The sequence below is a fragment of the Dendronephthya gigantea genome, unplaced genomic scaffold (genome assembly GCF_004324835.1).
Source record: "Dendronephthya gigantea isolate DGI-Jeju-01 unplaced genomic scaffold, DenGig_1.0 000078F, whole genome shotgun sequence".
Taxonomy (NCBI): domain Eukaryota; kingdom Metazoa; phylum Cnidaria; class Anthozoa; order Malacalcyonacea; family Nephtheidae; genus Dendronephthya; species Dendronephthya gigantea.
In genome coordinates this window covers 407,377-432,269 of record NW_021163088.1, presented here as the reverse complement: position 1 = coordinate 432,269, position 24,893 = coordinate 407,377, and the positions used below count along the sequence as shown (strand labels likewise).

The 24,893-nt window shown below is 36.0% G+C and overlaps 2 protein-coding genes across 2 annotated transcripts; both read left to right on the top strand.

The window, feature by feature from the left end:
• The first annotated feature begins 396 nt into the window (after positions 1-396).
• Positions 397-5,699, top strand: LOC114532144 (succinate dehydrogenase assembly factor 2, mitochondrial-like). The gene is made up of 3 exons (XM_028553720.1): positions 397-584; positions 3,860-3,895; positions 5,215-5,699. Exons 1-3 carry the CDS (start codon positions 397-399, stop codon positions 5,435-5,437), a joined length of 447 nt encoding a protein of 148 aa, XP_028409521.1. The 3' UTR covers positions 5,438-5,699.
• Positions 5,700-6,344: 645 nt separating this feature from the next.
• On the top strand, positions 6,345-7,345 carry LOC114532180 (alpha-1A adrenergic receptor-like). The gene has a single exon (XM_028553756.1). The coding sequence runs from the start codon at positions 6,386-6,388 to the stop codon at positions 7,334-7,336; it is 951 nt and encodes a 316-aa protein (XP_028409557.1). The 5' UTR covers positions 6,345-6,385; the 3' UTR covers positions 7,337-7,345.
• Positions 7,346-24,893: the final 17,548 nt, after the last annotated feature.

The window sequence follows — 24,893 nt, the reverse complement described above, 5'->3', positions numbered from 1 at the left end:
ATCGGTACAATTAATAATATACAACAACAACTTTGCTATAGCATTTATTTAAAGCAGAATTTCAGCCGCGTCGTCGTCGTGTTGCCGTCCAATGTGCTTAAGGTCCCTTATATGGAAGGGGAGTGCGGGTAGCTTGTTGGCATAAAGTAGGTTAAGGAGCAATATTATAGAATTATGCCTGCCCAATCCAACTCCCAACAGTAAATGCTGTATATAACTGCCTAAACTCATCTCAGAAGAAAAATAAACACTATTTTCAAAGAACAGGGCAGCTCTACACACTGTAATTGATCCTGTCTGCCAGCACCAATTTCTAATATGAATCTGAAAAAATATCAGAATTCTGGGAAAAATCATAGGAAAAATTGTCTATAGTGGAAGCACGAGTTATTAAATATGGCGATGTTATGGAGGAGTCTTCCAAGGCAATTCTTTGCTGTTCATTTGAAGTTTTTGCCAACAGTTAGTCGGTATTCAGACAACATTATTGACAGACCTGATATGGGTCCACCAATACCGCCATATCAGAAAAGACAAGGTGAAACAACTGATGTTAAGAAAGCAAGATTGCTCTATCAAAGCAGGTTGTTTAGTTGTTAGAAAACTTTGGAAAATTAATTTCCCTTCTTTCTTATTGATCTCTCTAAGTTACCCTCGTCCAGAATATCTGTCTTGTCGTAGATATTTGTTGCGCACTCTCCTTTCCTAAAAATCCTCCTTTCAATATGGTATTGACAAGATTTTTTGATTGATTCAAAATGTGTCTACATATGTATCATATGATTGTAAATATATATAAAGTCTCTAGGAACTGCATACTAGCTCTTCATTGCATAAATCGATCATTGATAGCAATTAGTGAAGCTATTTGAGCTATTAGTCAGCACCGCAGACCATTATTTGTCATCACTTGTGCATTAAATCATTTGGCATTATATTAAGCTTTAATTGTCTTGTACACTCAGTCCAGATAAAATAATATAGCTATATACTAATAAACAGAGATGCAGTATTGCAAATGCTTCAGGCCAAAAGGCAAAAGTACTACTCTCCCATAAAATAGCCCAATGCAATGTGTTTCTTTCCAATTTTACAATTGGCCAGCATATTTAATGCCTTAACGGTCGGTAAACAAGGAGTCGACCGTAATTTAATTTTGCTTGGTTGGTCCTATCAAGCTCTTTACTACATGATGTCACTAGTGCTTCATTAGTTCGGTAACCTCACATCTTATCATTTCATACTGTGTGCATTTAGAGTTTTCTCTGGTGAAAATTTATATCAGAAATAAAATATATATTGTAAGTACCCAATTTACTGTCTTTATTGGCCCTGCAGCGCTACAAGTTCCCCCAGTTAACACTCCCCACAATTAACACTAAGTCAGCTTATTGTTTAATTAATATAAAGGGTTACAGTGTCTTATGTCTGTCATATGTTTCGGGTCGTTTGTGGGTCCAGGCTATAATTTATTTGAAAAACTACGAACCTTCTCATGTTTTGTTACTACTATTATTTTAGATCTTTAGGCAGAAATATTTCAAGCAATACAGCAGTTCAAATTGTAGTCTATCAAACATTTGTTTAAAGGAATTATATCCTGACTATGTGTCTTGTGTTTTATGGTATTGATTATTTTGCCCCCTTATCAAATTCTTACAGTAGATACGTAACTTCATGTAATTGACAAATTCATTCATGAAAGACAACAAGATTTTGTGCAGGTCATTGCTCTCACTGCTAACCTGCCTAAATTTGTTGTGTTCAATCACTAAATTTATAGTGTGTGGACTGAAATCATTTCTAATGAAATTAATAATTAATAATTTATATTCTTCTAGTGGGAATATATAGCTAATATGCTTGAACATTTTGAAGATGTGTTTTTTTTTTGTCTTGTGTGTCTTATAACCTCTGAACTTAAAGTTAGTGGAAGTTCAGATGCAAGCAGTAATCATCACTCTATTTCCAGTTACAATTTCAGATTTTTACTTTCCGTACACACAAATACATACTGCATGTGCAATTTATGCCTCAATGATGGTGGTACTTAGGATTGGTCACATATCACTCTTCCCAACCTCTTCAAGTTTTCTTTAGTCTTATTAATTATCTAGTCTTAGATATAACATCAAATAGAATTTTGAACAATTATTGAATGGATATATTTTTGTGGAAATAATTTTTACTGTATTGCTGAATCAATTATTTGCCCCTATTTACTTTAATTCAAAATATGCAAATGTTTCATGTAAAATGAATTAACACAATTGGAAAAAGGCTAATTTGCTTGAATGTTTTGATGATAATTGTTCAAATTAGTTATGGTAACTCATCTAGTCTTGTGCATTTTGAAACATAAACTGCAGCATGTCTTATTATCCTTCATGATCAAAAAGAATCAGTTAGATTGACTATGTAAAAATTTGAAGGTTGTTAGCTATGATCTAATTCAAGCTATAATATTAAGATATAAATTTGGTTTGAGAAAGAGATGTTTGAAACAGAAACTACTTCTATAATAATATTCTTTTATGTTTGCATGGTGACATCAATAAGTAAATTTAGCTAATGTGTATAGGTACACCACATAAGTATTTAATACTGCAAAGCTTTCGGTCTGTTAACCCGGGCCTTCATCAGTGCGATTACCTGAATACACATCACTTAAATATCACGTACAAAGTGATTTATTTGGATGGCACTAAGTACTATGTACATAGTCTGATACCAAGTAATGCTGCCAGTATATTTTAACTTTTCCTTGCTATTGTGATAATATCATGTGATACACTTTAGCTGTTAATAATATTTTCTTTCATTAGAAATTCTAATTGGATCGGATTGTAATATATTAATTAAGAACTTCTCATTCTTTGCCAAAGCTAGACCTTGTGACTAATACTCTAGTAATTAAAGTACCTTGTTATTGCCTTTATTTGGTTCACAATATAATTGAGGAAACTGTAATCAAGCAGTGACTGGCTCAAATCTCATATTACTTACTATATTTGGGATATTTATACTTTGTGATATCCATTCAGTTTATACTTATACCTATTAGAAATTAGTATACACCCGACTATTGTCTATTACAAATCCTACATTCTGATTGGCTACTCAACCATTCTCTATTCGTGATGGTGAACGTTTGGGAAAAATTCGCTCGCGCGACCGTAAAAATTGAATTAATTAAATTATTTTTCGGTGTAATTGCGGTGTATCGATTATTTTCTCGAAATTAATATATCTAGGTACAGGGTGTATACTAAAACAATTAGACAACTCGCCTTCGTTGACTATTCGCTCATAGACAACTCGGACTCGTTGTCTAATTGTTAAATGGTTTGAGTGAAAAGATTTAGCGTACTTTAGTCACTAAATCACTCATGTTTATTTACATATTTAATGAAAATAATTACTTGGGCTACCTGTAGTAGCCGAGCCTAAGGTTTCGTGATTATTATTTTTTGTGTGTGTCACAGGCCTAAGGCCATGTTACACAGTGCAATTTTTCTTCCAACTAGCAACGCAATTCTACTTTTAAGAGATATAAATTAGTGAATAGTCTTCAAAATGTAAGCGTAAGAAACGCCATGGAGTATAATAAAGACAAAAGTTCGGTAGTTGCCAAATTTACATCTCTCAAAAAAAGAATCGCATTGCAAGTCGCAGGCAAAATTGCACCGTGTAACACGGCCTTCAGTCTTTACCGCGGACAGTCGCGTATTTACCGTGTATCAATATAGCTCAGTTTCAGTGCAGTGTATTTATTAAGCCCGAGTTAACGCCTACTGGGCGTCTTGTTGATTCGTAAACTATAGGAATTATAATATTAACATTGTCCTTTTTCTTTTAGGAAAAGAGGAATGTTAGAAAATGGCTTGTTGTTAAGGTAATTCATCAAAATGATGTGAGGAATGAAGTTAAACTTTACAATTATGGCCTCTTTTTAATAGTACATTAGAAATGATCGAAAAGTCATATTCGAAACATAGCTACTTGTTATAGCGGATTAAATCGCATACAATTGACAATCCAAGCAACAAGCTTGCCCCTCTCGATCAAAAATTAATTTCAACAAAGGGGTTGGCCAAGCGCTTCACTCCTCCCTCCAATGTGGCCCTGGTGCCAGTTTTTTAAAAGCTGGTTAGGGTAACGCAAATCTTTCTTCATAAAAACTTCCGATAAAACCAGCGTCTTCACAGCGTGTGGCAGCGTCTTCACACAAGTTCTCATCAAATGTCGCATTTATAGAATAGGCGGAAAGCACTTCTTGACGTTTCCCATGTCTCTGATTTTTTGAACACGAATTCATTCCATTTATAGTAGCTACTATATAGCTTTAGCGATTCAATACCAAACAGTTCTTCAGTTGTTTTGTTCGTAAAGGTTGTGTAGCCAACGATAAAATTGTTTCGAGTAATGGACCTTTCCCCTTTTAGCTTTTAAGGGCGCAATTGCTGACGGTAGTTGATTATCAAGGTCAATTTGAGTTGTGATTTCGCCGTGTTCATGCAGGAGAGATTCAGTTTAAGAAAGAAGCAAAAAGAATCGGCAGAGTTTTCTTACAAACAAAATCACTTCAAAGCAGAACGATATCGCAACCCAAAGTTGATTGATAATCAACTACCGTCGCGCATTGCGCGCTTGAATGCTAAAAGGGGAAAGGTCTATTCGGTTAAAGTAGGTGAACCCGCGCCATGGCCTTCTATAGAGCTAGGTGGTAAATGTCAAGATGCACAAAAAATATACAGCACGAAGTTACCTCTGCATCTTCACTTCTCGGGAGAGTTTTTAGCCAGTATTACTTCCAGTAAAATGGATCTGTGTGATTGGTCTTTCACGGAAAATTTCGATGCATTACGACATGAAAACCAGAAGAAGTCTAGCAGAAAATTTTATTTATATCGGTCGTAATAAATGAGATGCCCGGTTAAAATGTTTGCAAAAAATTATTTTGTTGTTTTTATCAAGTGTGTGACTCGCTGCTGATAAAAATTCATGCATTTCTTGTTTGATTTAAAGTGCAAATGCATGCCTTATGCCTTTACTTAGAAATATATGACCTTAATCTTTTAGTAAAAGCATCACCTTTATGCAGAGGGCTCGGTTTATACAGAAAGACCTTGGCCCGATTTTTTTCGATAAAGACCTCGCTCTCGTTTACTAAGAAGCCAATAATATATTTCATGATGTTTTATTTTAATTTAGTACATTCGCGGAAGGATTCCTGACAACGTCTAATGAAAAGTTATTAGATCAGTACGACACTCTGATAAATGAACCGACAAACGATTGGGATATTTACTACTGGATGACTGGGGTTAAAGAAACACCTGAAAAGTATGAAAATGAGGTGATGAAGATGTTGAAAAAACACGCGCAAAATGAACATATGGAAGAAAGAATTCGACAACCCGATCTAAAATTTTAGTTTTGCAGTCAGCAGTAATCGTATAGTGTGGTAACAGACATTGCTGTGCAATTGGGTGTAAAGAGATTTGCGTATAAATATCGGAATGTAGCAGTTAAATCTTTAAAACACGGGATATTATGTATTTGCTCCAGTAGGCATGGTCAAAGCACTAATAAATAGCTGTGGCGTTTCCCCATCGTGCGGCCACTTGGCTGAGAAGTGGATATGTAAAAACGCCGTGCATAATTCTTCCGGTTTGCGGCATATTGTTATTATACCTGCACATCTGTAAAAATGCATCCTACTACTAAATTATATTCGTTGTGCAAAGTTCCATGTTAGTGTATTTTTCTTCACTGTTATTTTGTATTTCTGTTGCCTGCGCTCAAGGAAAGTAATACCACATTTCGTATTTTTGGGTGACGTAATGTTTCCCTACGCCATCATGCAAAAGGCGGACTACATCCCCTCATCTGGTTTCTAAGTGTGTAAATAAATGTCGCATTGAAAATTCAATCTCTGCCAATGCGTCGAATATCTCATTTATTTTCTGTTCTCATTTCCTGCTTACGTATGAAATTATAAAAACCAATATATTTCATTTCATTTCATACAAATTTAAATTAAAAAAGGTTTTAACTCATCCAGACGAATTATGTTATTATTGCACAAACAATGCTGTATGAATTTCCACCGTACAGTTGTTCATCAAATGAAAATATTTACATTGAACAGAATGCCGCCTTTTATAAAATGTTCCGGCCTCTCTACACGTACGCCAGTATGCGTCATTAAAAACATCTGCAAAGCCCTTTAATTTCTATACATTATTTACAAAGAGGGTGAGATCTCATTTAAAATTACATGATAATATACCTCCCGGATCATCTCCCACGAACTCACTTTGTGTCGTGTGCGGAAAGAACTATACGTGCTGTGAAGATACGTTCATTCCCAACATTCAAAATGTTTTACAATTCCACCCGTCTAAATCAGAAGCCCATCCTTGGTTCAAATGAAGCTGCCTTCCTTGTTACCTTCAATTCACTTCAGATCATCTTTGGATCTGCTGCGAATTTACTCGAGATCATATTCTTTCTACGGAGGAGACATCTGCACTTGAGTGTGTCGGATAAACTCACGTTAAACCTAGCTGTGGCTGATCTTGTTTCCCTGACGACATATTTGCCTTGGCGAACGTACCTTTTGCACATACGAAGAGCAACTCGTGATTACCAATACTACACTTCCTTATTTGTTTTCTGTATTTTCAACACTGGAAACGCCATCGTCCTTATGAGTGTTGACAGATTTGTAGCCATTATTCGTCCATTGAGATATCATTCTTTGGCTACTGGAAAAGTAGTTTGGTTTGGAGTATCCTTATCTTGGAGCATAGCGTTTACACTTTCCACGGGACATTATCTAAGTTATAAGAAAGTATTGCTGAATATTCACGCCGATTACGAGTTTTTTTTATCGTGTTTATCTATCGGACATATGTTTTTAATGTCCATAATTTATATTGTCATCCTGAGGGCAGCGAAAAAGCAAGTTAAAGCTGTTTTATTGCTCCAAACAAACTTCCTAACTCCAGATTCAGACTCATCTAACTCGTTATTCATTTGGAACTACAGGAAGAGTGCGTATACAACGTTTTCTATCGTTTGTCTATTTTACGCCACGTTCTTGCCATATTCTGTTTACAGAATCGTAACGACATTTGATCATACAATTACAAAGACGTCAAAACGTATAACTTGGCGATGGCTAATGTCTTTTAGCTTTCTAAATTCGTGTCTCAATCCTTTTATATATTTTATTAGCATGAAGAGGTTCAGATCGAAATTAAAACATGGTCTTTTGAACATTTATACCAAGAACGTAGCCTGCAAGAACGAGACCTCCCATGTCTAGTAAGGTGCTCTCTATACAAGCTCTTGAAATATATATATATTTCATAGCTATATGCTTTATCATTTAAAAATTTATCAACAAATTATTATAATGACAATAAGAACTTTATTATAAGATAACCATTACTGATAAAGTGCTATACTTTTACCGTGAGGTCCATATGAAGATCAAATGATTCCGGTCTATTATTTTAAGGGTTTTTTGTTTTAGGGCCTGTTTACATGGAGCGAGTTATCCCGGCTAGGGGATTCAAGACTGATACGTTATCACATGCATGCAGTCACATTCACATTGTAGTACGATAATCTTTAAGAAGTACTTTACATTAACAGCCGATCTACATGTAAGAAGATCAAGATTCACCACTGGGATAAATGCCGAAATGAATGCTTTTTATAGATTTTCATCTCAATTTTTGTGATTCGTCAGTGATTTGTTGAATGAGTTGCTACGATAAAACGGAAAGCAAGACTTGTCTTCTTGTCATCTTTCTTTATTTTACAGCACAGACAAGATTTAGGATTCCTTAACCAGGAAATTAATACATTTGGTTTTCTACGAAAATAGAAAATCCATGATTAATTGGAATATTTTATTGATTTCAAAAGTGGATTTGTCAAAATAGTCGTTTACTGTTGAGAGAGATCCAGTGACGTTTTTCATTTCTTTTTAATTAAAAAGTTCGATTCTAGTCGTATTCGTTCTCAGTATGTTGTCAATAGAACTTATTAATTTCCATTTGGCAACCTTGCATATTCAATTAAGATCTCCGGACTGTTTTGAGGCATGTTTACATGAAGCGAGTTATCCCAGCTGACGAGGTAAAAAGCGCATCACATCAAAAGCTTAACCTGATTAGTCTTTCAGTACTAGGTTACCTGCAAGGTAGGGATTGCTGCGGGAATTAAAAACAAATTTAACCAAATATCATATAAGAACAGGATTGGAAAAACTGTACAATTGTTAAAAAAAAGTGAAATTTTTGCGTTGAAATTTGTGAAATATGTGTCACACGATCACGTCGCAACTAATTTAACAAAGGACGTGTTAAGGTGAAATTTTTCTTGCAACTTGGAATTCTGCTTGTAATCAGTAAAGTCAATGAAGATATGCCATATGGATTGGAAAAATATCAACGCAAAACACGTGCTTTGGCATTCTACATTTCTCAAGAGTAGAGTTGCTTGCAAGTTCCAAAAAAATTGCATCGTGTAACAGGGCTTGAACTAAACCGTAAAGTTAACAAAATAAGAATGTAAGTGACTCCTTTTGCAGGGCAATCCATTGTATTCGGCGACCCTTCGGCATCGTCGTCTTGCCTTAAATAGTTCAAAGAATTGCTATACTCGTTTGCTGTATTTTCGTATATGGCAGATTGCCCAGACCCACTATGACGATGAAACACGAGGCTCAATGATAAAGATGTAAAAATAAACTTCGATTATCAAACTAAACTGTGGTCTAACAATAAGATAAAATAGGAAATACTATCAAGCGCAGAGGTGCAAATGAAATCGAAGATATAATCAGTTCCTTCAAAGAATTGCTACTCATTTACTGTATTTATATACATGCGGCAAGCGACAACGAAACACGAGCCGCAATGACAAATATGTAAAACATAACACTTGGATTTTAAATTTTAAACACTAAATTACAGCTTTTCCTGAGCTTTTTACCCCTAGTAAACCTCACACTGAATTAAGCGCAGTACCGTAGTGTAAATGAAACCGAGAATACAAACAGTTTAATAGTTCAAATAAATGAAATTCGAATACGGCAGACTGCCCAGGCACACTATGACGATGAAACACGAGGCGCAATTACAAAGATGAAGAAATAAACTTGGATTATCAACACAAGCTGAGTCAAAACAAGTCCAAACAATCAGCAATATACTTAAAATACAATTTGATAGTCAATACTGTATATCGCGCGTCGTACGATATGCTAAACGAAAAATCTAGACATCAATGCGCGAATATTTGTATTGTGAATCAAAACAAATTACAGTAGAAATCAGGCAAAACGACAAGCAACTGTCAACCATATAATAAATGAAAACAAAGGCGAATGAAGAACAGAATGAATGTTAAATCTGGTCCTCTTCCAGACTTGGACGTTTGACTTTTAATCCATATTGGTATTTAATCCATATCACTGAAACGTGAGATTAATTTGTGCACAACTGCGCATACAAACAGGCCTGGTACAACTGCGTCACTGCGCACAACCACAATGCAACGTAACCCTAAAAATTTGCTTTTCACTGCCTACTGCGCCAATTAGACTGCTGCTACGCTCGCTTGCTTCAGGCTCGCTCGCTCCGCAGCAATGAATATATGCAGTTTTCACCTCGCCTAGCCGGGATAACTCGTGTGAAAGTGGTTTAAGCTAACTTAAGCTAACCAGCTTTTGAACAACCGGCCCTTTGCCGTTAAAATGTAATATTTTGAGAGTTGCAGTATCGTGCTGTTTTCAGCAGCGATATAAAAATGCCATAGCCTGAACATGAGTAGGCAATTTTAATATCATTTATACTTACGTACTGATTTCATCGATAACATTTAAGAGGCCGTATGTCGCACATGGCGTTGTATAGCTTCTTGCATAACTAAGGCCTGAACAGATTGCTGTCGACAGATATTTGCGCGAACAGATAAAAAATAGGAAGCGATTCTACTTTTTCGCGACGAATTTTTTCGTAAACCAATCACATCATCGGATTTCAGATATCGCTTCGCGTCACGCAAATAAATTCGCCTAGTGGAAAACGGGTTATTAAATAAATAATACATATACGCGCGTCTGCGAATTAGCGCAAGATTTCATGCATGATCATACTCAAACCTCGGTAGTACGTGCTCTCGCTGACTAGCGTCCAACGCAATCACAATAATGTTTACAAAATCAGCACGCAGCCTAGCCTAATATCAATTTAACTGATATATATGGAAGGCGTGAAATAATAAATGCCAGTGGTTATCATTGATTTTATCGCGGAGCTAGAATAGAACTGGGGCGTTACCTTTTTGAACGAATCAACATACACTATATATAAGTACGATATGCAGACTTGAAATTGTCGTTCAAAATTTTTGTTTGCTTTATATTTTCTATAATTTTGTCATCACCTTATAATATAATATAATACCATGCACTCTTGTTATTCCAAGAAAATTCGACTTTATAGTTCTATATGGAAGCAAAAAATTAAACAGGAAAAGACATGCAGTAAATGGTTCAGTATCAATCATAACTCCGGCCAGATACTCAATGGAACAATGCTGCATGCATCCATGTCGGAAAGTGCATGGATAATGTGAAACGAAAAGTGATAAAGAATTTTAACTGGATGAAGTTCCGGGAGTCCATAGCCCTATGTTCGAATAAGGGCTGCCCGTAAGTCTAAGTCCTTATACATGTTGAAAAAGATAGCTGGATAAATCGAAAGAACTTATTACATATTTTAGTAAGCATTTGTCGACCCCTCAGCATGTGTTGTTGGTCGACCCAAAGCAGTGTTAGAAGAATAATAGGGCGTTTTTGCACGTATCAACATAGATAAGTACGATGTATAGCCATAAAAAAACTTATCGTTTAGAATTTTTTGTTGCTTAATTTATACTTTCTATAATTTTGCCATTACCTTATACTACCACTCTTTATTTAGTAGAAAAATGGTCTCCACTAAAATTTTGTACGGGAAGCAATGGACATGCAATGAAATGATTCTTATCAGATACTCGATGGAACAATGCCGCATCTGTATCGGAAAGTGCACGGATAATGCAACCGCAATATTGATAAAGAAGTCATTGTAAATGTCTGTAAATATGCATTTTATAGGCACTGGGCGAAACTATAGCCCTATATTCGAATAAAGAACAAGGAGCGGAAGTGCGTTAGAAAAAGCTATAGCTAAGCTAAAGCTTGTCATTTTGACTTTTCAGACTTTTCATCTGCTAAAAGTTCAAATTAGCTCGTTTTCAACTGTATTTTTTCCACTGTGAAACTATAATTACTTCGATTAATCTCCTACAGGAATAATAATTTATTTATACGGCTGTGACTACGCCAGTGATTGCATGGGTCTGTTCTACAACTTCGATACCGCGCTATTTCCAGCGTTTAAAACGAAAGCTACTTCCCTATAATATACAATCCAGTCCGTGGCATTATGACAGCCATCATCATATTCTCATGGAAGGACGAACTTAGTACAGCGTATCGACATGTGTCTGAACAGTCTTGAAAATAAAATTCTAGAACAACTGAAGGAAAAGGCAAAACAAAAATGGATACCTATCCTGGATGTCAAACATTTACATACAAACGGTTTATTCGAATGATTTGGCGCGCGTGCATTATAATAGTCATGGTATATTGATAAACGCATCGAAATCTTGGTGTTCTCGTCGCTAACATTAAAATTGATGTATGGAAATGATTCGTGTGTCAACGGCATATTGACATTATGATATATGAGGACAATTAAATCAGGGTTAACGTATGAATTGAGCTGTATCACAAAGCATATATACATAGAAAACAAATTTTAAAAAGAACATTAGTCTAATGGTACTAAATTATAATAAACACGAATGAAATGCAAAAAAGTACACAAAGGACAGTCATCTTATTGTTTTATTTTTTGTTGAATTTACGTGAATCTTGAGAGCTGCTTTACCATAGGCGGGCCTGAATTTGACTTGCGCGTGTGATCTCGCGCGCGTGTCGCGTTTACTTCGTCTATATATTATCACAGTAATATTATGACAAGGTAGGCAAGAGTTCGTCAAAAAAATGTTTTTAAACAACATCTAAAGACTTGAATGGATTCATTTGTAAAACCTGGACTGGACTCATTTGTAAAACATGGACTGGTTTCATACTTTCGTTTGTAAAACATGGACTGGACTCATTTGTAAAACATGGACTGGACTCACAATAATAGTGCAACAAAGGCTGGAGCTCAACGTATTTCTTTTTCGACAACTTTTCAACCTATTCAACTTTAGGATATTAACTGTGATTTTTACTATGGTTCATGAGTTACGTAAATATAAATCTACGTTATAACTATAAGGGTAGATATAGAAAGATGGTAACTGATGACTTGCCAAAAAACTGAATACTGACGAAGTAGAAAAATTTAATAGAGCAACACACAGTTTATGTATAGAGTGATATATTCTATGGCGATACTGTTATAATATAGATCAATGATTAATTATAGATTGCATGCATGTTTTACAAATGCGTCCAGTCCAGGTTTTATAATTAATGAGTCTAATCCAGGTTTCAAAGTCTAGTCCAGTCCAGGTTTTGCAGCATGCCGCGTTTGGCTGATATCTTTAAGAAAGATGACGTTTCCTAGTAGGCGGATTGACCGGCCGCTAATAGGTAGAGTGACAGTATGCATGTATATGCATTCAGAGCCAATTAATCCTCTAAAACTCTTCCCAATTGCATTTAAATAAAAAGTTCCCCCTTTCGAATCACCTTAACAACTATGATTATAATATTAATACGATTACTATAGTTAGTGGCAGAATTTACCAATCAGAGTCATGTATTTCTAAGTTAACTACGATTTAACTACTCAAAATGTTGTTTAGAGTGACAACCGCCCCCTGATGGTATACGATTGCAATTATAGTTTACTATACATGACTCTGTCTGATACTTTTAAATACACGTTTGAATCTAGACCTGAATTTCTTCATGCCAATGAAATATATAAAAGGATTAAGACATGAATTTAAGAACGTAAACGACATCAACCATCGCCATGTTACGCGTTTCGACGTCTTAGTTATGGTATGATCAAATGTTGTTATGATTCTGTACAACGAATACGGGAAGAATGTGATGTAAAATAGAGAAACAATGCAGAATGTCGTGTGGGCGCTTCTCAAGAAATATACACTCGCACTGTATTGTGAACATCTACCTGATTCGTTTTTAAAGCCAGCCAACTGTTTTGAAATCTTTTTATGTTGACTTCTTGCGGTTTTCAGGATGACAGTGTATATGGACGACATTGCAATCATCTGAACGATGGATAAGAGCGATAAAAAGAACTCGTAGTCTCGATGTACATTCAGTAGTACCTTTTTAAAGCTCATATAATGCCCTGCACCAAGTGCCATGGCGAAACCCCACGATATTGCTACACATATCCACAGCACTCTACCAGTAACCAGAGAACGGTACCTCAAGGAGCACGTGATAGAAATAATTCTATCGATTCCAATAAGAACGACAGCGTTCCCAGTATTAAAAATACAGAAAACAAACAACGAAGTGTATTTTTTCGCGTCGTCAGTCGTTCTTCGGAGGTGCAGAAGGTACGTTCGCCAGGGTAAGTACGTCGTCAAAGATAGAAAGTCAGCAACAGCTAAGTTTAACGTTAGTTTGTCAGATTGGCGGTTGAATTCGTGCCTTTTCGTAAAGAAAAACCAAATTTCAACAGCGTTTGCGATCGATCCAACGATTATTTGAAGTGAATTGAAGATCACGAGAAATTTAGCCTCATTGGCACCCATAATATAATCAGACTTCATGACTCCACTTGAGCTCGCATTGTTATAAAACATCGCTAAATGTCAATAGCTGAATGTCAATTCTCCAAATTCCGCGCGGATTATATTTTCTGACTGAAAACTTGTGATAAAAAAATGATTAAAATATCTTTTGACGCAGTCGGAAACGTACATGATTATAATCGGTCTAAGTACTGACGGCACTTATGAAGACGCGGAATTAATGTTATATATGATGAAAAACGATAAAATAAGGAAGACATCTTTTATTTGCCATTATATTACTGTGTAATCTTATCTTCAGGAATACACAAAGACGAAGACTGCGTATATAGGTCGAGGGTCGACCGAGTACGTGCTTTTAATGTAGTATAATGACGTTTGTCGCATAAATTTGACGCATTTAGGGAAAAACAAACTAAAAATGTGGCATATCATTAATTATTAGAACAAAGATGACATCTTATAGCCCTGTTTCTCGACACGCTATGTCATCCCCTGTCGATATGTAATTAACATGAGAAGGCGTATTTCCTATTGAAAATCAAGCCTTAAAGCATCGAATGTAAATATAAAAGCTCGACCCTCATTAATTATTAATACAGCAGCGATCAATAATGCATGTCTCTGTCGATTCTGATTCAGATTGTGTCTATATCTTTAACGTGCGTTCACACGTGCGGCCGGAGGAATTTGACGACATGCATGTACGAAATCGTGTGGTTATGATGTTCATGCAGTAAAAATAGATACAATTTCGACCGGTTCTAAGTTAAAAAAAAAATATGAATGTTAAAGTGAAAAAATTTGTTAATTAAGTTAAAAATGCATTTAAAATGTGTTAACTAAAGATCAGTTATATGTTATTCAACCGGTCGTAAATTCTTTCAATCCCATGTGAACGTGATCTTACGTATACTATTTTGATTAACGAAAATGAGATGCGAATAACATATCATTTTAAACTTTTAATACATTTTTTTAACATTTTTTTCTTAATCTTTACTTACCATCAAAAGAAATAAGTCGGACATAAAATGAGTATATAAATGTGGACACCCCCCCCCCCCATTAAATAAAGCTAAGCTATAAATCAAGTCATATTGTATACAAGTTTCATATTTTTGTTTTATGCTTTCAAAAACTGATGTTAAGCTCTTATAGTTGTGAAATCGTCCCTTCATATAGTTGCGACGTTCGCCGTAAAAGTCAATGTTAACGCCTTTCTTATCCGCCGAGAGGCTAAGTGAGCCATGGATTTCTGTCCGGAGCCGTTTGGTCAGTACATGCGTTGTTGTTATCGTTATCTTGGGGCATATCAGTGGAGGGGGCAGACGTTTGAGGTGCTACGTGTCTACGTGACGCCAATAGCGACGCCATCACAAAAGTCAAATTTAACGCAATGCATTTATGGAGCACCATCCATGATACGCCTCGATGGAGCCCGAGCAATCTTTTGGACCGAAACCCCTCCTCCTCAACGCAATTTTACAAATGACGAGCTGCCTAAAAAGAATCAAATCCCTCTAGCAAGGTATGACGTCTATACAAGCGTATGACGTTTCCCCACGTGATACATAATTAACACGACATACAATATCTTGAATGACCAATAAAAAGTACGTGTTTTACTTCTGCACCGTGCGTTCTAATCTGAACGAGCTTGGAAAATACACGGATTTGCCTTGCCTCCATATTGTCGTAATTTGTAATTGTCGTGAACGAGTCACTTTCACCAATGAGAAATAGTCCGGATGTGAATTTGGCCGTTAGTATTTCTGTATTCTTATAATCATATCGGTCACTGCACACATATAGAAGTATTCAATTACATCAGCCACATAGACATGCCTACTGAAGACACTCACGACTTAATCACAACCAGGCAATAAGCCTGACTTCCATATTGCCGTGAATAAGTCATTTTCACTGATTAGAAATAGTCCGCAAATGTAATTACTCTCCCTGAAATTTTTTCCCACAAGAACGCTTGTTCGGTTGCCGTTCGGTTGCGGTTCGGTTGCGATCGACCGATAGAAATTTGCGATCGACCGATAGAAACTGCGACGACCGCAAGAGGAAAAATACTATCGGGATTGCCTTTCGCTTCCGAACGGAATGTTATATGAACTGCTGAGAACGACAACACAATAACCAAATTGGAAAAAAATTAGGAAATGTCCGTCAGACCGGGGTTTGACCAAGGTCAACCGCAGTTTTTGTTAGGTTATTTTTGGACAGCGCTGTAGCTGAGCTGCAATTATTGCTGGTTACGTGTTAAACGTGTTTCAAGAAGTTATTGAAGCGATTTCTTAAAAAATCCAATCCTACAGACATAGCAAAATATGTGTAGCATAGCAAAATATATGTAAAATAATATGTGCAGTATTGTGCATGATTATTATATAGTTACATCCCGTATCTTAATGTGATTTTTTCTAAAGTCGTTAATCAGTACGTAGGTTAAGTCGTGAAAAAAGCCGTAAATTGCAAAATGATTTCAAAAAAACGTTATAAATTAAAGGATGATTAAAATAACATTTACACGTTTAAAGATGTTCAATATTTTTCAACGTGGTAAGTTGTTATTTAATTCGAATATTGGCATGTTCACAATATTTGGTGCAATTTTCCTTTTTAATGCATGGAATCGAGCGAAAAGTTAACAAATGAAATGTTCTTATTCGAACACTCACAACTTACCCTCACGTTATTATCTTTCAAAAAGACAAAAAGAAAAATCACAGCAAAAAATGAACCTAAGATGGACTTTGTCTCATCCAATTCAGGCTCCAAAGTCCGTAAACTCTTTTCAGTATGTTTCCTTTCCATGTGTACCATATATTATTAATAGCTATATACAACGTATTTTATTGAGAAAGGTCGATGTTGCATGCTAGAAACTTAAAGACTATACAAAGACCTCGGTCTGATCACAGAGTAATTAGATACAGAGCTGGAACTATGCAAGTGCCTGAGATTTAAAGTGATAAGCAATTCTGCAATTTATCTTAAGTGCATAAAATGCTATATAAATGACGATATTGTAAAGCTTCGATTATTCGAAAATGTTTGAGCAAGAAATCCAAGCCATTTTGAACATTTCAGACACTTGCCGAGCATGCGCTGTTGGTCACTTTGCGCTGACGCGCACTAAAAAAGTGGATGCAAAAAGCGCCCTATTTAATTTCTATTCACTACCTATATAGTTCCAGCTCTGCATCTATTGTTTATTCTGTCACCTGATATTCCATTTCAGACCTTGTGCTCGGTAAAAATGTAGTCACTGATGCAGGTCAATTACACTCAGCTAAATATTAACTAACATGCATACACGTAAGAAGCACGCATTAATTATTTGCTACTCGGCAAGAAGCACACCCCTGTCGACATTCACTCGCTTTAGTCCATTAATTAAGAATCTCAGTTCAACCGTAAACAAAGCGATACGAGTCACTGTATCAGGCATTAAAAAATCGTCTCAAAATATCTTGAATTCCACCGTGTAATGATTCCACTCCCGAGGCCGGTTGCATCAAGCTCGTTTAGCTTAAACGGTGGTTAAGTTCAAAACAGAAAGCAAGTCTATCGTTTTATTCAACAAGTAAACTACATGTTTTTAAGCTTGTTACAAAGATACTGTTTACAACTACATATTCAGTGCATAATATTCAGTCAGGTTGACTCATTCCAAAGAGATCTAAGAGTATTTTTTAATTTTGACTTATCCACCGATTAAGCTAAACGGGCTTGATACAATCGGCTCCTAGGGCGGGTTGTTCGAAAGACGTTAGCTTAAACGGATAAGCCAAAATTTAAAAATACTCTTATAGATCTTAGGACTGGCTGAACCTTCATCTGATGCAATAAATATGTATTTCCATTCACTTCAATTAAACAATTTACATCAAAATATTTCAGCCGAATTGCTCGATAAATTGCTACATAATTTTGTTTTCCATTTTTGAACTTATCCATCGTTTAAGTTAAACGCCTTTCGAACAACCGGCCGGCCCCTGAAGAATAAATGCATTCAAGGGGCGTATCAAAATTATTTTTTTCAGCTGTCGCGGTATTGTGCCTTACCCATACTTTTAGAAATTAATATTGAAGACTAAAACACAATGGGAAATGCTGTGAAATCTAATATCATTTTTTCACAATTTTCGCGATATATTAATTAATTGTCTTCATGCAGGTGTCTCGAAATTGGAGATCATTATAAGTGACTATATAAAGTTGTTAAGTTCGTAACATAATTTATTTATATAAATATAATTTTCATCGGTGTATTGGATCCGTAAAAGAAAAAGCTGCAAAAATGGCAACAGGGAATGCGTCAATTTCAAGCGACCCAGACTCGCTACAATCCTATCTCAGCACTGAAGAACGAGTAATTTTAACTGTAGTGTTCTTAGTATTGAGTTGCTTTGGCCTTTTTGGCAACGGAGTTGTTATTTACGTTGTAATTTCTCTTCGACATTACCTTGACGTTCCTGCGAATATATTTATTCTCAGTCAAGCGTTTTCAGACTTTGGGACAGCATTATCGCTGGTTATTTATATAGTGCATATGTATGTCTGGATTTGGGACGTATTCTTTTGGTACACGGCCGTTGTTTGGTTGGCTTCTTTAGGGAGTTTATTCTTGCTTACTTTAAACCGTCTGCTTTCGGTGATTGATCCATTCGCCTATCCACGACGGATGACAGCGACTCGAGCAAGAGGATTGGTAGTCTTGAACTGGACATTAGCCCTAACTGTCACTATGTACCCACTAATGATACCGTGGAACACGTTGAACACCAATCTTGGACGGTACTACGTCGTTGTGACAACCGCTTGTGTAATATTTTTCAACATCTATCTATTTCGCATGGCAAGTATTCAAAGTAAAAAAATCAAACAGCAAAATCGAATCGTTACCGGATTACAGGTATGCATATTAGTTTGTTTTTCAAATTGGTAAACATGGCGGGAGTTTCAACAGAGTCGAGATATAGAAAAGGGCGAATGGGGTATTTGATGATAAACTAAGCAGGGCCAAAACTAGTGCGATCAAACGGGGAAGAGGAGGGAGAGGGTTTGGATGTTTACATATTCACACTCTGCCCGACAGATTTCTTTTAAAAACAACATTGCGGAATTTTTTTTACACTTGCTATTTTTGCTGCGATTTTATATTATGTGCGATTTTCCTCTTTTAATTGATGTGAACGAGTGAAGAGTGAATTGGTTACAGATGTTTAAATAGAGGCCATTACACCTAAAAGCATGCATTCGTATTTATTACTCGTTTACAAAGGCATAATAATATGTTAATTATGTTATCTTGTCTTTTATAGAAAAACCTAAAAGACGATTTTAAGTCTGTTCGGACTCTTGCCATCGTCGGTGGAACTTTCTTGGCATCTTGTTTACCATTCACAATAGTTGCATTCATCTACGGAGATGATAAAATGTCGATTGAGTTTCAAAGAAATGCTGCCTTCACAGGAATACTCATGCCTATCAACGCAATCCTCGATCCAGTGATATACTACTTTCGAAGTCCAGATTTTCGTGCATTTTATCGGAAGTTTAGGAGATCTTGTCAATCTCACGAGGTGAACTCTACCCAAACTAACCGTCCACCCAGAGGTTTGTGGGCGTACAGAGCGTCACGCCAGATAAAACCACTTGAAATTGTAGCTGTTTCAGCACTTTGACCGCGCAAAGGCGTAGCCAGGAGTTTGGGGAAGAGGCGAGCCAGCAAGAACCAAGGTGATGCCAGGCCGGCAGTGCGACTCGTGACAAGGTTCATGATATTAACATTCTGTGCAGGATTTTGTGGCATTAACGGATGGACAATTTCGATGGGCAAGATCGCGGACAATTTCGATGGGCAAGATCTGTGCGATAGGCAGCAGTCAAAGAATAATAAATACTAAATTTAATACATTTTTAGCCAAGCGGATCGAAAAAAGATTATTCAAAAATATCAGGCTTTATTGAGATTAATCTAGAGCTATAATAGTCATTCGGTTAATTTGTATAATTAGAGCTTCTTATTAAATACGAGTTCGAGAAAGAACAATAAAACAAACTTTCAATATAACATCTTGCAAACCCATGATAGGAGTTTCAATGTAATATTTATTTCGACTCGAGTACAAATTTCAATGTGATATTTATTTCGACTCGAGTCAAGATGAAACGTTTGATAAACCTAGCTTTGTTCAATATAATTATTTCACTTTCGTCGGACGAGACTGGTAATTCAAGATTTTCCTAAATACAACCGGGTTATTCATATCCATTTCAGATTTTTTTACTCTTACTCGATACTCATGTTGCTATGGATACATTAAGATGAATATTGGTTGAAAGAAAAATGTGAGATCGGAGAGAGGAATTCTTCGATTTGGAGGACGTCGACTCTTCAGAGGATTAATACCGTAGAAATATAATTCTTTTTATGTCCTAAGCCCGCTTTCTACTAGGAGAATTTATTCGCGCGACGCGAAGCGATATCTTAAAATCCAGTTATGTAATTGGCTTGCGAAAAAATTCGGTGTGAAAAAGTAGATTTGCTTCCGACTTTTTATCTGTTCGCGCGAACTAGTTCCGGCTGATGGAGAACGGGCTTTACGTATAACCTAAAGGCTATATAGCCTAAAACATATCATGACAGTTTTAATTACGAGATATAGCTCCTGTATTATGATATGCATAATTATACACAGTAAATACTCTAAATTTGTATTTTGCAAAACGCTATTGCATGGGATTACATCAACTCGTATAGCCAAAAATAAATTCATAGCGCTTTATTTTACATTTTGCAGCAGAACCTTGTCAAACCATTGGCAAAGTAATAATCGTTAAGGCTCCAGATATTGTACTTGTGTCACATTATTGTTATTAGACTGTCCTTTTTTATCGTATAGATTTATTTGGAATTTTTATTGTACTATAAAATGTCAAAACGATATTTGTGGTGTGTTTTATGCCAGTTTCGTTTATGTACAATACTGTTCCGGTAACACAAAGGTGTTTTTCCATACTGCCTTTTTCATTTTTCTCCATAAGATCACATTACCATAAAAGGCGTTTCAGCTGTCGTTCCAGCAATTTCTTCGTATTCGTTTCAGCTCAAGCATTGACCCCTACAATTTGTGAGGTCAGCACACAGTTCCATTGTCTAGATGCATGGCTGTAACCTTGGTCCACTTTTACCTGATTCTGGCATTCCCTAAATCGACTTTCAAACGTTTCTTAAATAACAATCTATATGAAAATAAACTGTACATTACAAAAGGCCTTAACTATATCGGCGGTGGACATTTTAAAAAGCAAATTTTGACTAAACATGACTCAATATATGATACAAAACGCATATTTATTTCAAAGTCATCCTCAAACAGAGTGAGATACAAATTTACTATACACAACTTAACAACACTGTTGAAGAGCAATCATCGTGATGTATACCCCGGTGCTAGGAAGCTTTAACGAAATATGATGAAATGTGACACAAGAATTAAATCTATCTATCTATCTATCTGGATATTAGTTCGATTTTATGTACAATATTATTTTACATAGCAATGTTTTAAGACTGAAGCGATTCTCGTTAAGTAATGCCTTTATACAGCAAATTATATTCCAAATTCTAAAACTCAATGTCATGCGCCACACTACAAGAACGAAATTCGTATACATGATTCTCAATTTAAGAGGTGATCAGTTCTTCGCTAATTCTACTGTTTCAGTAACTTTATAATGTGGTGTTTAAACTCATATTATTAATCTGACACTGCAGAAAACAGAGAAAAATTTCACAGTGTTGAAAAGGATTTGAACTCGCTTCCTCGATTAGTATGAATTCGATATTTCATTTTTGCAAGGATGCTTCTTCTGTGCTCTGCCATTCCTTGGATTTGTATGCTTTTGTCTACGTGCAATGGCGCAATGCATGCAAGAATCAATGAATGGATGGAGCCTGGAGGAAAATAGAATATGTAATCAAACCTAGGTTACAGGCTTATAGCTATATAGATAGCTGTTAGCTACTACTTTGTCTTTTATATGAAGAAATTGTTTGTTGTTCCGTTAATTCTGAGAGATCGCGGCGTTTTAGTAGCAGTTATAAGAAAAATTTAGGCCGGCCAGTATTAGATTAATATATTGTTCCGTATTAGTTTATTTTTAATACTCGTTTACATAACCACACCACTTTGTATTTCGTTCTTCTTTGTTCCCCACACTATTTTTGCTTCTTCCACATCGCCTATGACGATATTCAAGTTCGCATTATTCCATTTTTCTGAGAGATAAAAAGGATTCAATAAAAGGATGGTCCCAAACAATGAAATCGTGGATTTTAATTTAAACAAGGTTTCAATTTCATCAAACACAAAAACCATGCCACAACATCACCATATACAGCCATGCAGTACAATCAATTATACATGAAACCTTCTGTAAAGATTCTGAACAAAATGCCTGCTAATGGCCTTTCAGCCTCAGCTAACAGCGAGCTATAAGCATTCGTTCTAGCGCTGAGTTATGTATGAAGTACAAAACTGAGCTAGCGCTGGCCGCGTGCAGATATATTGGACTGATAAGAAAATAACTCCCCACATCGACGTAGTTCCGTTTCACAACGTTGTTGCGGTATCCATAAATGATCATAAACGATGTTGTGCGACTAAGAATGAAATAAACTTTGCAATATTGCAAGTATAATCATGACTTTACTATATTAGCAGGTCATTTCAAACGCACGCGATTTTTGTTACCGAAAAAATTGTCTTGAATTGATTTTTTGTTAATTGTGTTTTTAGTCTCTGGAGAGTTCCTCACGTATCCACCAAAATTAAATAAATCTGTAACATGCATTTTCTCGTGGAAAATTTGCCCGGTTTTTGTATTTTCCAAAATTTTAAAGCAAGTTTTGTAGTAGACTGCTCTATATACTAAATATAAACTGATCTATATACTAAATTGACTCAATGGAGAGACAGGTTCTTCTCCTCTTCCAGGTTTCGTTGGACACGCCACTGTTCACGTCATGCAAGCCTTTCCTTGAACGGCAAACTCGTTTGCAAAGCCATTCGTAAATTGATCAAGATACTTTTCCTAATTTATTTGGTATAAAATATTGCTCTGTCTTTGTGTCTCTACGAAAGTGATATCTTTTGTTTTCCCACGACTTGATTCGTTGTAATATACACTTTAGAACTGAGTTCAACGTCTGCGTGTGGTCATGAAACTATTCAACTTGTCGGTTAGTCATTGCAACTATTAATCTTCTTGGCAAACAACGTGCAGTTGAGGCCATGGGGGTAAACGTCTACCATGAAAAGAGTAGCCTTATTAATATGCAGAGTTAAGGACTAGGACTAATTGGCGGTACCCAGGTCTTTGGAGACCCCAGAAACTAAATATCTACCTATCGCCAGAAAAAATAGAGAAAAAGCATGATGGTACGAGTAGAATATGTCTAACGATAAATAGTGCTTCCACAGGATCAAATTTACCCGCCCCCTCCGTCCGTTACGTCACTCCTCGAGTCAACGTGTACGGCTGTATTCCGCGCTCACACTTGAACTCATTCAGTAGGAGATTTCCAGTTTGCTGTTCGTTGACTGTGAAAACAATAAATTTCTAAGAACATGAATGATTATAATAACTCGAAATTTACATAGCAGGACAAAATCGTCAGGCTGAATGGCTACGCCACTGGAGATTTCAATTTTCTTAAAACGTATCCATATAGTGGTATTTTCAGTCGAATAAGAGCTTGATTTTCTTTTAAATCTTTCCATTGTTATAAGAAAGAACTTTCTCATTGATCGAGGGTAACCAAATTTAGACGAGAGTATGAGTGTGTGACTGCATGAGCCTTTTGAATGAACACGTTATTAGACGTATATCAGTGATTTGCACAATCATCTTCAAACAATGTCATAGCCTTGTTGTATAAGGTAACGGTTCACATTTGCAATATAAAGTCGCTTTGTACGGTGTTTTAGGTGAAGATGCGCGCGCAGAAAAACAGGAGAGCTTGGGATGCGGAAATCCCAATGAACCGAAATGCGAGTTAATGAAACGGCCCAAATGCCGAGTGAAAAAAACACAACAATAAAAATGCTATTTTACCTTTGTTTGCTCGAAAACTTAGAAAATCTTTCGCAAACTGTGTACTGTACTTGGTCACATTTTGTGCATGCCCACGATGCTGTAAAGGAGAAAAATGGAAGAGCCATGTTAATTCTTCTTTTGAGAGGTGTTCTTCAAACTTTGAATTTTTTTGGAAAACCACCATGAAATTTTAAACGTGTTTAGTAAAGCAAGTTTGGGCACTCTTTAAAATTTTGATCAAATTTATATTTGCAGACGAGATTTTCAAACGAATACAATCGGTAAATTCAAAATACAACCCCGAAAACTTTTGATTCATTGCCAGCAAATGAAAACGAATTGACTACCTAAAAAATAGAAAGCAAGCTTAAGTTTATCATTACAACTATATATTCAGTGCACGATATTCAAGTTGACTCACTCAAGAGAGATGTAAGAGTGTTATTTAATTTTGACTTATCCACCGTTTAAGCTATACGGCCTTGATACAACCGGGGAAAATAATTAGCTAATTAAATTACTCATAGGGGGCGTCAAGTGCTGTTTTGTATGATGACATGATACTTATAGTGTGTATGACATCATATACTATATTATAGCGCCTGTACTATTCTTAAAAACGACTTGGCGAAACGTTTTAATAACAACTGCGGAAACAGCTTAGCTCGAGACAGTTCCACGTTGTTATATGACATCATACTTATAGTATGTATGACATCATATACTATATAGCACCTGTACTATCCTTAAAAACAACTTGGCGTAAAAACCTAATAACAACTGCGGAAACAGCCTAGCCAGAGACATTTCCACGTTGACATGTTCATTTGAATAACATGAAGTACATACTTCTAAGTAAGCATTTAAAATGTATGTCACCC